Below are 17,602 nucleotides of genomic sequence, written 5' to 3'. Positions count from 1 at the left end.
AAATAAATAAATAAATGCACACAAAAGAAATTAGAGAAGAAATACAGAATATCAGAGAATGAGAAAACATTAGTGGTAGTACATGAGAAATCATCCATTTCAACCTTCTACTACATAATGGTTTTGGGGTTTTGGTCCTGTTTAAATAACATTGTTTAATTGCGGTTACCTGGCCTCTGCTTAAATATAAAGACGACTAAAAATTTACTTCTTTACAAGGAAACCTATTCCACTTGGCAGAATAGCAAGAGACGTTTATAAAATAAATATACCCATGTATGTATGTGTATATATATATATGTATATATATATATATATACCCATATATATATATATGTGTATATATATATATGTATATATATATATATATATATATACACAGATCCTTATTTTACAGGTCCTTCTTATTTCATTCTTATACTAGCCTTCTGAGGTAAGAGGGTAAGTAGTATTACCATTTTCATTTTATAGAGGACTTGAGGCCCAGCAGGGATTATTTGCTCTTATTTGCCCTTGCTTACAAAGCTGGGGATTGGTAGAGGAATGCTTGGAGCTAGGTCTCCTTGCTTAGAAGCTGTGTTATTTCCATCATGTCATAAAACTATTTGAAAGACCATTTATAAAAGAATTCAACCTGATTTACTTATTTAAATTATGTTCTATTTAAATTATAAACTATCTTAAATTCTTTTTTTTTTTTTTTACTTCTTTTTTGGGGGGGATGAAGTGTGATAGAAACACACATACAGATGAATAACATTCTTTTATATAGAGAGTGATAATTTATCTCTGTATAAGCTTTCATCCATTTTTATCTTATAATTCTGTCAAAACACAGAATCGTTTTATCTTTGTGCCATACACATAGTATGACACAAAGCTATCCTCTTATTTTTGTGTTATACACATGGCAGCAAGTTTGCTTCCCATGTTTTTATCCAAATATTGAACATGGCCGAAGACTGACTGAGAGAATCCTTCACCACTGTCAATCAGTATTTCTTTGGCATGATTATCCAATTAACTGAAACAATCTAGCTCATTATAGACCAATAATCTGTTTATATGTCTATCAGGAGAAACTTGTCCAAATACAGATACTCAGAGTAAATGGCATTTCCCTGATCTGCCAGTCTGGAATTTTGTTTGTTTTAAAGAAATCTATTTACCATATTACACTTTGTTCCCAGGGAACCCGTATTGGCTCCCAGTGGTCACTGCTTCCTTTTTAAAATGCTCTAGTAGTTAGGCTTTTGTTGTTGTTATTGATTTAATATCATTTTCCCCTTTTAACTAGGACAATATTATATGTCACCAATATTGTGAAATGGTTTCTATTTTCTACAGGGTTTCAAATGTTAGCAATAGTATGTCTATAATCATACTACCAAGTCATTTTATTGCTCTGAATATAATGCATCTGAGTCTTACACCTGAATTTGTTTGTATTATTCTAATCATTTCTTCACTTGCCTTGAATCTTTAATATTGAAAAGGGCATAAAAGTATAACTATGGTAATTTTACTTGACAAACAAATTTAAATTTAATTTAAATTCTTATTCTTCTCCTTCAGTGCCCAGTCTCTCATTTTCAGCAAGCATACTTGTTAACAGATCACAAGATCTCTTGGTGACTTAGAATAAAAGAGAATGGAAATTCAGTCTAGAATTGAGATCAGAAATATGAAGAATTGACTTTACATTTTTTTAAGTTATTTCTCACTTAGCTAATACACCATTAGTGTCTATCCTATAACCCAAATAGAAGAAATATTATCCGATCTTATTTTACTCCTTAGGGACTACTATGTATGTTAACCAAGATATAACAGAAATAAGAAACATTAAGTCTGGAAAAAAAACAACAACAAACATTAAGTCTGACTTCTCTTATAAAATAATTTTGGCACTTGCATAATGATTAATTAAAAATAAAACATATGAAAACAAATTTAGAAAGACATCATATGATGCTGCTTCTATATTGTACCTGTTAATATCCTTGATAACCTAGAAAATTTAGTTTTCTGCAATAAACTTCTCTACATTGGTACATCAAATTAAACTAAATTCCTATTAACATATACTATGACCCAAGTTCACAATAACATTCACATTTCTATCGTTTGTATGTAAATTTATCATACACACAAAAAAACACATGTATCCTTTTGCTTTTTATATATTATTATTAATATGTGCAAAAGAAACTAAAAAAAATTAAATCTTGTATTCAAAAAATCCATACAATGTAATTAAGTATATTTATGAAATAATTTGTTTATACATCATAACACATTCTATATAAATATATACTTCTAGTTTTAGAAGAACTAGATTTTGAGTTGTTTTATTTTTATACAAATATAAGGCGTTAATGCAAAAATATTTTTAAGTTTCCTAAACCACGATATTTATAAGATAATGTGGTTTAATTTTTTTTTATTTGAGCACATCACCATCCGACTAGTGACATTCACACATTTCTTCTAATGAACTCAATCATATTCAAAAACTTAATGTCAGACCAGACCAAAATCTCTGTTTAACAGGTAAGTAGGAACTATACCCATTTTGGAGTTAAAACAACAAAAGCTAATTCCCAACTTTCTGCAGTTAAGGTTTTGTGGAACTAAAGCCTAAATCCCTTGGTGTTCAATCTAGAAGTTTATCTGATCTAGTGATATTCTATAGACTTTAGGCAGTTCCTTGAGGTGCTGATGATATTAGATATTATTAGTTCATTATATTAGAGTAACAAAAGATAGAAGAGGGGCACCTGGGGGAGCTCAGTGGGTTGAAGATCCAACTCTTGGTTTCGGCTCCAGTCATGATCTCAGGGCCATTAGATCAAGCCACAAGTTGGGTTCCATGATCAGCGGGGAGTCTGCTTGAGATTCTCTCTCTCCCTCTCCCTCTGCCCCTCCCCCTGCTCACATGCTCTCTCTCTCCCTCTCTCTCTCTAAAATAAATAACTAAATAAATATTTTTAAATGCTTTTTAAAAAAGACAGAAGAATGAAGGTCAAAAAGTCAAAAAAAAAAAACATCTGCTAAGTTAATGATTCTGCAATAAAAAATGCTGACCTTAAGGTACGCTCTTATAATTACATCATGAACATGCATAAGATGACAACAATCTCAGTTATCACAAGACAAAGATCAGCCACAAACTGGCAACCATATGTGACTCAAAAACCATGAAGTAAACAGGTCTGACATAAGTGTGCTAGAGTGAAGTATAACTGAAGAAGCACAAAAATTAGAAATTAGGAAACCAAGTAATTTTCCAATCAATAGTTTCACATGTATACATTTGGCTACGCATAACTTAGTGCTGAACTGCGCGACTTTCATTTTTATCTATACTGTTCTCAGCAGAGAAGTATGGCAAATAGTAGCATGACTAAAGCACTACTTTAGAAAAGATATTATTAACTTTTGATAAGTTCAAAATATAGAAACTCAATATAGAAATGCATCACCAAAAAAATTATAATGGAATAAACAGCAATGCATTATTGTATGAGAAGCTGGGTTTCATTTTCCTCAGAGTTATAGGCTTTTCCTCTGACCTCATATAAATAATGCTTTTGTGCATTATGGCAAAACATACAAAGAGAATTTGGGATTATTAAAAAGTCCACTGTACAGTCAAGTTTGAATTTCCTCAGGAGTGAGTAAAGAGCTCAACACTGCAAAACCCAAGTAGGCATGATTGTTCAGTATGAATCATTACTTTGAGTCAAATGAGTGCAAGTGATCTGTACTTTGTCTCATTTCACAAGAAAGTAGAACAGATGAGGTGAATATACCTGCTGCACAACAATCCTGCCAACTCAGTCCCTGAAAGTTCACAGCCACCTCTAGAGGGAGAAAGCCTCAGCAGCTCCCAGAAGGTATATTCCTTCTCTTAAACTACCTGGGATTCTGAGCTCTTCACAGACATTGGACGTGACTCACTTCAGGTGCACTGAGTGGCTCCCAGTTTTGTCAAAAGCTCATCCATCAGTGAATGGAGCCACTTTGTCTGGGAACCTGTGACTAAAGTTTTGGGTTCCCCTAAAATTCCCTCATATGCCCTTTTCATGCTCTAGAAAGCTGTGTTTAAAAAGAGTAGCTGTAATGGGAAATGTTGGGAGTGTTTCTAGACAAACCCCTTATCCCCCCAACCAGGGATAAGAAAATAATCCATCTCTGATTTTACTACTTAACCTTCTTCAACCACACATTTGTAATTTCTCTAGTAGTGGTTGGTTTTACCACTAACATATCTTGATTCATCTCTGCTCTCTCCTTCAAACTTATTTCCTCTTCCATAAACCAATTTCTGATCAGCTTGATTTACAGTATGACTACCTCGTCTCTGTTTCATTCAGTGAATAAATATTTATCCGAGCACCTACATGTACTAAGCTAAATTCTTGGATGGAAAATGAAAGTAGATGAGACACCTGTCTTTGAAGGACTGATTGTACATTTGAGGCAAGACAACAGTGCCTTTAAAGTGTAGTAAATTTTAAGCTAAGGTATGCATATACCCAGCAATCCCACTTCTGGGCATATATCTGAAGGAAATCAGTGTCCTAAAGAAGTATCTGTACTCCCATGTTCACTGCAGCATTATTCACAATACCCAAGATATGGAAATAACCCAAGCATTCACGGATGAATAAATGGAAAAAGAAAACATGAGATGTATCTATATTATCTCTCTCTCTCTCTCTCTGCACATGCACACACACACAGACACCATGGAGTATTACTTAGCAACACAAAATTTTTAAATCTTGCCATTTGCAACAGCATGGGTAAACCTGGGGGGGTATTATGGTAAGTGAAAAAAAGTTAGATAAGGCAAATATTGTACAATCTCAATTATATATGGAATCTAAAAAAGGTCTAAGTCATACAAACAGAGAATAGAATGGTAGTAGCCAGGGACTGGAATGTGGTAGAAATAGGGAGATATTGGTCAAAGGGTAGAATTTCAGTTATAAGATGAATACATTCTGGAGATCTAATGTACATCGTGGTGACAATGGTCCATAATGCTGTGTTGTAATGTGAAATTTGCATGCAGAGTGGATCCTGGGTGTTCTTGTCACACACAAAGAAAGGTAACTAAGTGAAGTGATAGATGTGTTAATTAACTTGATTGTAGTAACCGTTTATAATGTGTGTGTGTGTGTATAAAATCATCACACTGTACAGCTTAAATATATACATTTTTATTTATCAATTGTACCTCAATAAGACTAGAAGAGAAAAAAAAAGATATGCAGAGAGGTTATCACCAATAGTAAACAGAGTACTTAGCCCAATCTGGGAGAATAAGAGAAGATTCCTGAATGAGATATCACCAAAACTAGCCTTGAGTCTGGAAGGAGCAGCAAGGAGGTAACCTAGCAAAGAAGTATGGTTGGAAAGAGTGGAGTGGTGGAGGGGAGAGAAGGTTCTAGGTAGAGAGAGTTTCATGAACAAAGGTAAGAGAAGGAAGTGTGTGTGTATACACATTCACACGCTCATGACCAGAGAATGTAAGTGGTTCTGAATTAGTAGATGAAATGAGGTAGCAGGGCATGAGAGTTATCCAAGCTAAGGACCTGTGACTTCATGTTGTAGATAAGAGAAGACTTTGAAGGATCTGGTGATATTTTCAGATTGATACTGGAAAACAATAGGTCTAGGATAAACAGGTGAGATCAGGGCCATGATTCTGCCAACTACATGGTGTCTGAAAGGATTAAGTAGAATAAAGATGTAATCTGGGAAAGTTGCCTAAGTCAGGGAAAAGCAAGTAGTGTTAACTCTTACCTCATTTCAGACCTCTATGTCTATCTTTTCCCTACCTCACTAGACCAGGTTTTATGATCCCAAACAAGTTTGAAAAAGGTAGAGTTCAGCGCTCTGAGAGTTCTTCATGTTACCCCTTGGTTACAGCAGCTTTGATACAGAGCTTCGCTTATATCCCTGACCAAGCTAGCCACCTTGGTAGTATGTCTGGGGTGTAAGTCCCTTATTACTGACGGCTCTGCCACGTGTAAGCCAGCCCTTATGCCATGGACTCTGTTCTGCTCTGAATTTCTGCCTTGTGACTAAGTCTCTATACGAGCTGACATACCTCCCTGTGACACATGCCTGCCTACCTGTAGAGCTCACTGTGAGTTGCTAACCTGTTATTTTCCCCTTATGGTGCTCTGTACTTTTTTTTTTTTTTTTTTTTTTTTTGGTAACATGCTGGACCTCCCTTGGCTCACCTGTTAAGAAAGCTTCATGAAACCTTGTTCTACATGACACACAAGAAACCCCCAGGCACTTGCAGTAGAACTTAGCATCCAGTGCCTCCACCATCCCAGAAGACTGGTCTGTATCTATGTTGAGTTCCTCCCAGTGACCACCAGCAGCCCCACTGTTAGCCCAAAATAAATTCTGTACAAATTAGAAAATAAATTCTACCTCCCTCAAAGAATTTTAAGTATAATCTACAATGACTGCAATGTGTAGAAAATCCCTTGAGGTTGTGTAAAGGATAGCCTACAAACTGGAGGCAGAGCCTTGGACCATGATCTCACTGTGCAGTCATCCTAATCAGGGTCTCTAAGAGGGACAAGTAAAAGGGGACTTAACCAGGTAGTAAGTCATACGTAACAATAAGGAGGTAATAGGGTTGAGGAACCCAAGTCAAATACTGGGGTAAAGAGTTAAGAATTCAGATAAGAAATCTGAGTACAGGCAGAGTACCAGAAACAAAAAAGAAAAGAAAACAAAACAAAACAAAACTTAAAAAAAAAAAAGGTTATATAGGTTCTGCCAGGTACAAGACTGGCTTTGCAAATAAGATAAGATAGAAGCATCAAGTGAAGAAAGAAAGCCTATGACAGATGACAGTGGACAGTAAAGTATTTACTGAAACTTCTTCCTTGACCAGCAATAGCTGGAGGATCATTCATAAGAAAGTTTAGCTTTGATTTTCAGGGATAAGAGAGAGAAAAGAGGAAAGGAAGAAGAGGGGAGAGGAGCAGAGATGAGAGGTATAGAAAGAAGGGGAGAGAAGGGTAGAAAAAGGAAGAGACAGGAGAGGAGGTAAGTGAAGGGGAGGGGAAAGATAGAGAGGGGAGGAGAGAAAGGAGAGAAGAAAGGGAAAGACACTTCTGGCATAAGTTTATTTTTTATTTTTTTTTAAAGATTTTATTTATTTATTCGACAGAGAGAGAGACAGCCAGCGAGAGAGGGAACACAAGCAGGGGGAGTGGGAGAGGAAGAAGCAGGCTCATAGTGGAGGAGCCTGACGTGGGGCTTGATCCCGTAACGCCGGGATCACGCCCTGAGCTGAAGGCAGACGCTTAACCGCCGTGCCACCCAGGCGCCCCGTGGCATAAGTTTAAATAGCGTATCATGAGATAGCATGAAAACCAGAAAGATAGCTTCAGTGCTACTGTGGAATAAAAATCTCTGAATGAGAATTAGGAGACATGAATTCTAGTTCTAATCACTCAAATCTTTAGACAACCAACTAAATTGTTCTCTTCTCAGTTACATCAATTTATTATTATTATTATTATTTTTTATTTGAGAGAGAGAGAGAGACAGCACAAGCTGGGGTGAGGGGCAGAGGGAGAGGGAGAGGGAGAAGTAGGCTCCCCGCTGATCAGGGAGCCCAACTCAGGGCTCAATCCCAGGACCCTGGGATCATGACCTGAGATGAAGGCAGATACTTAACCGATTGAGCCGCCCAGGCTCCCCCTCAGTTACATCACTTTAAAATGAGATGGTGGTAGGTGGGGGTGGTTGGGTGGTACTTGGCTCAGGTCAGGATCTCAGCAGAGAGTCTGCTTCCCTTATCCCTCTCCTTTTGCCCCCTCTCCCACCCCTTACTCACTCTGTCTCTGTCTCTGAAATAAGCAAATAAATAAATATAAATAAATAAATAAATAAATAAATAAATAAATAAATAAATAGAATGAGATGGTGGACTGCCTAATCTCCAAGGCCTTTCCTACTCTAGATTTCCACAAAATTAACAAAATCTGAAGGAACGTGTTTTCTTTTGTGAAGGTTAATCACTCATTAACTTGAGATAACATTTTGATTACAAGTGACTACAAAAACCCTCACTCGCCCTGTACTCCGGATAAGAAACTCAACTAATATTCTAAGATACATGTAACTTTAAATGACTTTAAAGGGGAAAAAATGATACAAAATATAGAGCAGATGGCCATCCTTGACTATAGAAATAAAAACAAAAAGCCCATTTTATCAAATTTCCTAATGTTCTAAAGGTTATTTCCTACCATGAATATGACAGTAATCTTACTAAGAGCTTATATTTTATGCCATTTTATAGTTTATAAAACACTCTAATACATAGGTCATTTGATCATCATAAAAATAGCTTTTGGAGTAAGCCAAGTAATTGTCAGTTATTCTCATTTAATAGCTCAAACTACTTCAAGCTATTTAGATCTAGGTCTTCTGAGTATTTGTTAAGGATTCTGAACTTACTATATACTTGACAGTCTTTACTTATGACACAAAGACTTGATCCTAAGTTTCAGCTAAAGATTGATCACCATGTAAAATTGAGATGAAGTCCACAAACATGTAACTTTCATACTGTAACTCATATATTTGTGTATATGGCAACATAAATGCACACAATTAAGCCTGTTTGAATAAGTTAACACTGAAGACTATTTTTCTTGACCAAATATTATCTCTTTTCTCTCTTAGAGAAAGCCCTGAAAAAAACATGGAACTGTTTTGTGTCTTGCCTGATATAAATGAAAGTGAGAACACAGGACAATAATATTTTAAAAACCAAGTTTTAATGCTATTTCAATAGATACTATGTAAATTGGATCCATATTAAAATAAAGTCACTCCATTTTCCATGGCATTGTAGTTACGGGATCGTGTGGTAAAGATCTCAACTCTTCTCTCCTAATTCAATCTGTACATTTTTGCCGTTGACATATTTCCCAAGCCATACAACATGACTTTAATTTTTTACTGCCCCAAAGGTGGTTTGTAAAAGAGATTCCTCAAATGGTAAAGCAGTGGTTCTTAACTCTATATACATATCAGAATCAGTTTTTAAAAAATACCTATGCCAGGCCCTACCCCAAACAAATTAAATAAGAATTTCTGAAGGTAAATATATGGCTTCAGTAATTTTTGAAAGGTCTCCAGTTGAGGTCTCAAGCAGCACTTCTCTGCCTTTAAGGTGTTTGTGAATCATTTGGGGATCTTGTTAAAATGCAGATTCTGATTTGTTAGGTGTGGGATAGACCCTGAGATTTTGGATTTTAAACAGCAACTGCGTGATACCTAAAATACTCATCTGCAGAACACACTTGTAGTAGCAAGAGTCAGTGGTTCTCAAAGTGCAGCCCAACCCTGCAGCATTAGCGTCATCAAGAACTTCTTAGACATGTGAATCTCAGACCCTACCAGAGACCTACTGAATCAGAAACTCTGCAGGTAGAAGCCAAGCCATCTGTGTTATAACAAGCACTCCGGGTACACCTTCTGATGCACCTTCAAGTTTGAGAAACATTGGTCTAAGCAAAAGAGCTCCCTAAATGCAGAACAACTGGTTGAACGTGGTTGGAAAATGCCTAATATTCTGATGCTTATGTAGCAGTTTACAACTGAACAAACTTCCCGACTTTATCTCTTCTGAGCTTCTGAAAACAACTCTGTGCAGTAAGTACAGTAACTAAAATAGGGAGGTTCAGCATTTTATAAATGAAACTGAAGCTCAAATATTTAAGGGATTTGTTCAAAGTCATGTAGCAAACAAGGATGGAGCCAAAATTAGAGTCCAGGTCTTCCGCGTCGTAGAAACTAACAAGCAGGGCACTCTGAAAACAGGGCAGACGGCCGTAAGCCATAAGTAACGGCCTGAAGAGAAGGGCTCTCTAAGGCACAAGCGATGACAGCAAGGGGTACCAGCACACAGGTAACTTCCTATCACATGAGTTACAGACATTTGTACCTGGAGCCCTCAAAGACCACAGCAAAATATGCACTAATCCTCTTTTTTCCCGAGTTTGCTATTATGTAGAACTAGCTTTGAGAAACACAAATGTTTAACCCTCACCAACTAAACTGAGTGGTAAGTCAGTCCCCTTTGGTTGTTCACTCCACAGTTCTACAAATAATTCATTCAAAGTCAGATGACATAGAATGGAAAACCACCTAATTATGTGAGGTGTGTGCATTTCATATTTATAAAAACACAAATGATCACAATTTGCATGTGTCACATGAGGCTGCTGTGTTCCTCTGTCCATAAGTAACAACAAATGACACAATTCACAGGTACGTCAATGTTAGAAAGTATGTCGAATATGCCGTATTCCTAGACAAGATATAGTGTGCTATACTCTATCATTTACCAAATATACTTGATAAAGGATTTAATGTGAAATGAAGTGTTCTTAAAGTATCAGTAATAACCAATAAATGTTGATTAGTGATTTAGCCACAGAGAAAGAAAACTTCATAATTGTCACAAACTTTCCCCAAAGACCGATGCCCACAAAGTTTGTTTTCAAATAGTGAATTACAAGTGGGAGAAAAATCACATATTGTGTCAGAAGTATGTTTGAGTGTTGACACTTTCTTTATAAATGTAGGCGTTCCAGATGCCTTATAGAAGAGAAGCCATTTTTCCCTTGAAATTTGCACAAAATTCTCACACTGCACTGTCAAATAATCATATCTTTTGTGTTGTTTCCTCTTTTCCCCTTAGTATAAAAACAACAGAATAATGACCTAGAATTTTGAAAAAATTAAAAACTTAGCTATGTTAAACTAACTTAATTTCTTATACCTAACTCTTATTAAGTACATTTACATTTAAATGGGAAAACCGTTATCACCATAAAATGTATCATAGTATCTTGCAAACATCAAATAGGGTCAGAATTGTGAAATAAATAAAATTTCAATACCTCAAATTTAAAATATTTAAACCCAGAACAGTGAAACCTCTGCATTTTATCATATACGCACTTAGGTAACATGTACAAATATGCATATATACATCATTTTTACATAGTTACCTTCTGAACAGATACATTAGAATCAATTATTTTATAATTATCTTTCTAGACATATGCTATTGATATTAAAAATACAGTCAGTGGGACTGTTAGAGGTGAAATTTTAAAGGCTAGATTAGAACACTATTTCCATCTTTCCTTTGACTTATCAAGAGAGCCATATGATTTCAACCTGCCAAAATTAACCAGGTGGTGAATCTCTTTGGGAGCCTGTGTGCCAGGGCAAAAAGTTAGAAAAACCAGTGCTAGAGTCATGTCCAGTAATGGATGAACTCCTACACTTGTTGAGGGGTGGCAGGTGGGCTCTATTCGGAAAAACACCTGACACACTCCCACAAGTCAAGTCCTGTGGGTATGTCTTACACTTTACTGTGCATACAAATATAAATGCAAATTCTGGTTCAGTATCTAGGAAGAAACCCACCTACTGGTCTGTTACAGACCAGTTCTGTCTATGCCTAAGACAGAAGATGGTGTGTGGTTTTCTTTAGTTCTTAAAGGACCTCATAACGAACCTCTGAAGATCTAGATTCTTGTCTGGGATACACAGGGTGAGGTTGGTACACATGAGAGTATTTCTCTTTCCATGTAGTTCTGTCACCTTCATTCTATAGTCTTCTGTTGTTTTTTCCCCCCAAAAGATAGAAATTACAAAGCAAGACCCCAAGACTAGTATTCATCTCCTATCATAATTATACAAAAATGAGCAACAGTTCCCAAAAAATACACTTTTTTTTTTTTCTTTTCATGGGAGTAAGGCAGTAAAGGTAAATGTTTTGGGGATGGTCAGCCAAACTCCTGTCACTGGGCCACCAGAATTATAAACCTTCCTTGTCTCCCATTGCCATTTCAGATTATTCAGGGCCACATATTCACTGAGACAATTTTTTTTTTCTCCTTGCCATTTCACTTTCTCAGTGCCAAACATCTACTGTGGCTTCCAATGAATCAAGTTCTCCTTCCTCTCCTCCCCTGGAAGCTCATGCTCCCAGTAAAATGTCACAAATAAAGTAGAAGCAAGCCTTTCCCAGGCTAGACTTGTAAACAGAAAGCAAGAAAACCATTCTTCACTGGGAGACTGACCCACAAAGCTTACTGGGCTCAGTTAGAGATTGAGAAGAAGGTCAGCTAAGAAAACAAAGGGAACTCTCTCCATAGTTACTTCTGATAGAGCTCCACCAACCCAGAAATAAAAGCCTTGCCCAAGGCAAAGGAAATTTTTAAAAAAAGAGGGCACATTAGGTGAGGTCTGGAAAAGCAACGGACTCTCACAGGTGACTTCTCTGCATGCTCTGTTTGTCTATCTTCTCTTTCCCAGTGAATAACTGCTTCTATATTTATTCTCATTTCTCACTCCCTCCATTTCCACATTGTAATGTCTACTAAAGTGTAATGCTTTAAGACTCCATTTCTTTTAAGCCAGAGACACATGGAAGCACATCTATATCATATGTAGATATTTATATAGTAAAACACCTCTCATAGACATAGACTTCCATGCATATGCTATACGAAAATAAAAGAACATCCTTTTTCTTCTGAATTAACATTTAGATGTTTACCTAACTCCTTAATAACTATAGCTTAAGATAAAGGCGATGCTGACTTACAAAGTTCATGGGCATTTAAATAAAAACTTACACATCCAGGGTATTCACCTTCCCCACATTCAGTCTCCTAATCAGCAAAAACAAGTCTTCCTGGGGATAGCATAAATTTATATAGAGTGCTTCACTAGTAAGGGTTAATGATGTTAGGGAGTATGAATGTTAGCAGTTGGGATGGCATGCTTATGTGTTTGCAAAAAACATTTTCGGCATCATATCCAAATCCCTTTGCAAACAGATAAATTACTCTATAAATCTTATTACTCCATGTGGATAAATCACACATGCAGGTTTACAGGGCTGGAAAGCTGGTAGGGAAAATCTGCTTTAGATGGTAGGATCTTTGGGATTCAAAATCACTCAATGCTCAGGAAACGAAGAAACAAGCACTTACACATTAGGATTTTCTGAGTTTTTACAATCTGCAGCAACACACACACACACATACATACACACACACAACACAACACAACACACAACACGTACACATTCCTCTCTAACAAGGCTAGAGATCCCAAAGCAGGACACTGTGACAGCCAACCAAATTTATTTCTGAGGAAAGGAAAGAAAACTTTGCTGCTGTAGGCAGCTCTGCTCGAGAACTGCTCCCTGATGCCCCAGGGTTTATGCACTATCAGCTCCTTGCACACAGATTAGAGGTTTACTTTCTACCCTCTACTGTTTTTTATTGCCGCAACAAGCAATATTAACTGTATGGACAGACTGACACTGGGTCATTTTATTTGGACAAAATGAGATTTTAAAGAATCTCCAAGGAGAACATTTTTTTCATTCTTTTTTTTGAGGGGGGGGAGTGGTATCTGATAGAAATTTAAGAAAGCTAGAAAAAAAGACTACGGGTATGTGCAGTGGGTGGAGGAGGGGAAGAGAAAAGAGAAACATAGGAAAATAGGAAAAGAAGCTTGAAGCTTTTTTTAGAAATAGAATTATGGCTAGGTTCCATATGAGTTTCTCCAGCTCACTGTCCCTTATAGGGGTCAAACTCCCAAGGACTGGGACTCTCCCTTTCCAAATTTCAATCCCAAATTATATTGCAGAGTTTGGCAGAGCCACACAGAGATAGGACTTTAAGGTCAATAATCAATTTGAAATACCCATTTTACGCCAGGTTAATTCTTGCCTAACCTTTGCGCTTAACATTGCTATTCTTAAATATCAGCAATTTGGCAAGTTCCTTTTTTTTCTTCTCTACTTTCATGTGTTGATGTCCATACACATTCCAGAAAAGGCTCAGTAACCAACCAAAGTTCTAAGATTGATTTATTGCTCTGGATGTCAATTAGATGATCCTTACAGAAAGTCTCCAGTCAGAACTACTGCTGGGGCAGAGCGAGAGCCTTGATGTGCATACATCCCCCCCCCCTTTCACACACACATACACACACACATACACACACACACACACACAGCACAGAGAATGCAGTACTGTGTATCACTCTCTGAGAGCCATAATTCAACAACTCTTCTTTCCTGATTAAAGAATCCCAACAAAACTCTTAAGTGCAAAGCATCTGAAATTACCAAAGCAAGAATACTGCCCAAATGTCACTAATACCATAGGTGAAGTTAGGCTTTCTTGGTAAGAGAAACAAGGTCCTAAGAAACCAAACAACATTTAACCAACATTGCTGGTCCTTGAGGGGAAACAGAATTCCCTTGAAATTTGTTGGCAGATACCTGCGCACGCAGTAAAAGGCGCGTGTACATGCACACACACACACACACACACACACACACAAGCCTGCAGCATCAGAAGCTGGAGTTGAAGATCACACATACAGCACACACACACACACACTCTCGCGCACAGCAGAAAAGTTGCCCGAAAGCCCTACCTGAGGATGGCTGTGTCCCCCTGCCTCACGGTGATGTTGTCCGTGCCTCGGTTAAAATCCACGCTGCGAACAGGCAGTCCTGTGGGAAGAAGGCAGAGCAATCTCAGTAGGACTAGCGGCAACTGTTTCCGATCAGGCTGAACTCTGGCGACCATGGTGGCCACGCCGTGCAGGTCCGCGCTGTACTCTGGAGGGTGTGTGCGTGCTGCTCACGCCGAGAGGGCTTTACAAACACGGGGCTTTCATCAACAGCCAAGCAGAACGGGCTTTGCCAGTTTGTGCTCTTTTCCACTTTGCCTCTCTTTCCCTGGCTCAGTCTCTCTTCCGTCTAAGACTTAACAAAGCCTCATAAAACCCAAGCAGAGCGGGGGAAAGTCAAAGGAACACAATTTAAAAGGAGAGAGTACAAATATAAAACCCTCTAGAAAAGATGAAGAGAAAGCTGCAAAAGGAAGGTGTTCTTCTCTGGTCTGTCTGTGGCTGGATGCTCCTTTGCCAGTGTCTGCGCTGAGCTCCTTCCCTCCCTAACCCACTTTCCCAGGCGGGCGGGCAGGCAGGCGAAGGAGCCGGCACCAAGCCTGCCAGGGAGTGTAAAGAAACCCACACAGCAGCGGCAGCAGCCCAGAGTCCCTGCCCCCCTCCCTTTCCTGTTTCTCCCTCCAGTCCCTCCCCTCCGCTCGCACCTCCCCCGCCCCCGCGGATTTCAACAGCCCCTCCACGTCATCCCCTCCGCCCTCCCTCCGGCCTGGCCCCTCGCTTTGCACAACTGCCCCCTTCAGCAGCCGCCAGCCTCAGTGAAAGCCTGATGCGCCTTTAGGTTGTCAGGACAACAGCTCCATCTGAGGCCTGGCTGATTTCCTTAAGAAGAGGGAATGGAGCTTGGATGTACTGTGCAAGAGAAAGGGGAGAAGGAGAGGGACTCAGGCTGTAAAAGCACAGGAGAAAGAGTGTGGGAAAGGATGGGCGGAAAGGGGTGAGAAAGAAGGAAAAGGAGCCGGGAAGGAGAGAAAGCAAGGAGAAGGCAAACCGGGACAGAAGAAGGGAGTGAACCAGAGGAGGCTAAGAAAGCATGGGGAGTGGAGGGGCACCGGTGCCCAAAGATGGGATGGGGAACATAAAACAGAAGAAACTTGACATGGGAGGCTAAGATTAAAAGCCAAAGTTGATTTCAAAACTAAATATTCCTGGCCAATGGCTTTTCATCCTCACCTCTTGTTCATTCTTTCCTCTCTCCTGCACTTTCTTTTACAGGATTAAAAAGGTTTCTTTTCTCTTCTTCCTTTATCCCCTCCCCCTCTTGGAGCCCCCTTATGAAGGATGGATTGGAGACAATGCTGGTATTGAGTGGTCTGGAGTGTGAATGCCTGGTTTGTCTTTTCCAAGTGCCAGCCTCAGCAGCTGATCCCCAATCCCTCCATCAACCTCACTCTCCAGGAAACCCTCACTCAGTCCCACACGTGAGGAATGGTACTAAAGATTACTGTCTAAATGTCATGGTGCTGTTGCTACCTCGGTTGCTACTGGCACTTGTTTCTCAAAATGTTCATATGTAAGGAAGAGATTTGTATATCAGAAAGCTTGTCATTTACAGGACCACACTGAGGCTACGTCCGCACTCCCGCAAATGGCAGGCAGGTTACCATCATTTGTCATTCCTTCTACTCCAGGAGTCAAGCCAAGTGATAAGGACCATGGGGCTAACAGTGTTAGTCACTCATGTGACAGCCCTACACTTTTATTAGATATCTCCCTCACTACTGATGCTGAGGATAAAAGATAGGAGTGGACCAGCCAAGGACTTTTTTTTTTTTAATTTTGTTTATTTATTTGAAAGGTTAAGGCATTCAGATGGTGCAAAAATCAAGTGGTACAGGATGCCGCAGAGCAGATTGTAGTTCTTTCCTAGTCCTGTCTTCAGGCAACCATTTCTCTTGCGTGGAGGCAACAAGTATTTCCAGTTTCTTATACAACTTTCCCTAAATCTTTACATATATACAAATAAATACACACACGTTATTATGTTCACCCCTCTTAGTAACACAAATGATCAGCTAAGGGCATGGGGTGGAAGGGAGAATATATTTAGGAATTCTTTTCTTTTTATAATATTTTTTTATTATATTATGTTAGTCACCATACAGTACATCCCTGGTTTTTGATGTTAAGTTCAATGTTTCATTAGTTGCGTATAACACCCAGTGCACCATGCAATACATGCCCTCCTTACTACCCATCACCAGCCTATCCTTTCCCCCACCCCCCTCCCTCTGAAGCCCTCAGTTTGTTTCTCAGAGTCCATAGTCTCTCATGCTTCATTCCCCCTGTTTAGGAATTCTTATCAAGTCCCATCAGAGTCCAAGCCCTAAGGAGGCACTTACTGTGCTGACACCTGTCTTGTCCCCCCAGAATTCAAAGAATTTATCTGCTGAACTTTCTCAATTTAAAAGGTAGGTGCACTCCTACAGATTATGTGAGGAAAGTAAGGAAAAAAATTGTGTTTCTTAAGTGTTTTTGTATGTATGTTGGTGCTGATAAGCAGTGCCCAGATAATAAACCAGTGATATTCTACCCTTAATTTGTAACTCAGCCGTTTAAAACTTGGAACCCCTTTTGCCACAAAAAATTATTAAGTCAAGTGGTTAGGTGAACTACAAGACCCATAATCCTGGGTTCTCAGTATCAACGGGAAAATGAACTTCAAGTGCCAAATGGAGATGCATGGATTACATATAACTCTATGCAAAGATTGCAACGAAAAGAGCACCCACCCCCACCCATCCCTGCCAATAGGCTTGACAATCACCAGTGGGCTTCTTTTGAGCTTTTAGAGATGAAGAATAGTCTTCTTTGGGTGAGTGGTGTTTCTCCAATGTCAGAAGGAAGAAAATAAAGACCCAAAGGACTGAGGCTACTAGAAAATCTATTTTCATTGATGAGGCCAGGTAAATGGTATGAGACCTCCCTCTCCTCCCATGGGAACTAGAGTATCAGTATCCCCTTATATCGGTGGGCTACACTTTGAATGAAGAAATGAAGAGGTTTTTTCCAGGGCAAGAAGGAAGTA

At 38.7% G+C, this 17,602-nt stretch overlaps 1 protein-coding gene across 3 annotated transcripts in view; it reads right to left on the bottom strand.

Annotated features, from left to right (window-relative positions):
• LSAMP (limbic system associated membrane protein) overlaps positions 1 to 15,136 on the bottom strand; it is a 632,927-nt gene extending 617,791 nt beyond the window's left edge. For all 3 annotated transcript variants that reach the window (XM_045785137.2, XM_087861611.1, XM_045785136.2), the window contains exon 1: positions 14,539 to 15,136. In XM_045785137.2, coding sequence (XP_045641093.1) covers positions 14,539 to 14,693 — 155 coding nt within the window. In that variant the 5' untranslated portion in view covers positions 14,694 to 15,136. The remainder of the gene's footprint in view (positions 1 to 14,538) is intronic.
• Between the last annotated feature and the right edge of the window lie 2,466 nt (positions 15,137 to 17,602).

Source organism: Ursus americanus, chromosome 4, assembly GCF_024610735.1.
Source record: "Ursus americanus isolate L20-20 chromosome 4, mUrsAme1.1.p, whole genome shotgun sequence".
NCBI lineage: Eukaryota > Metazoa > Chordata > Mammalia > Carnivora > Ursidae > Ursus > Ursus americanus.
This window is presented reverse-complemented; position numbering and strand designations above follow the sequence as displayed.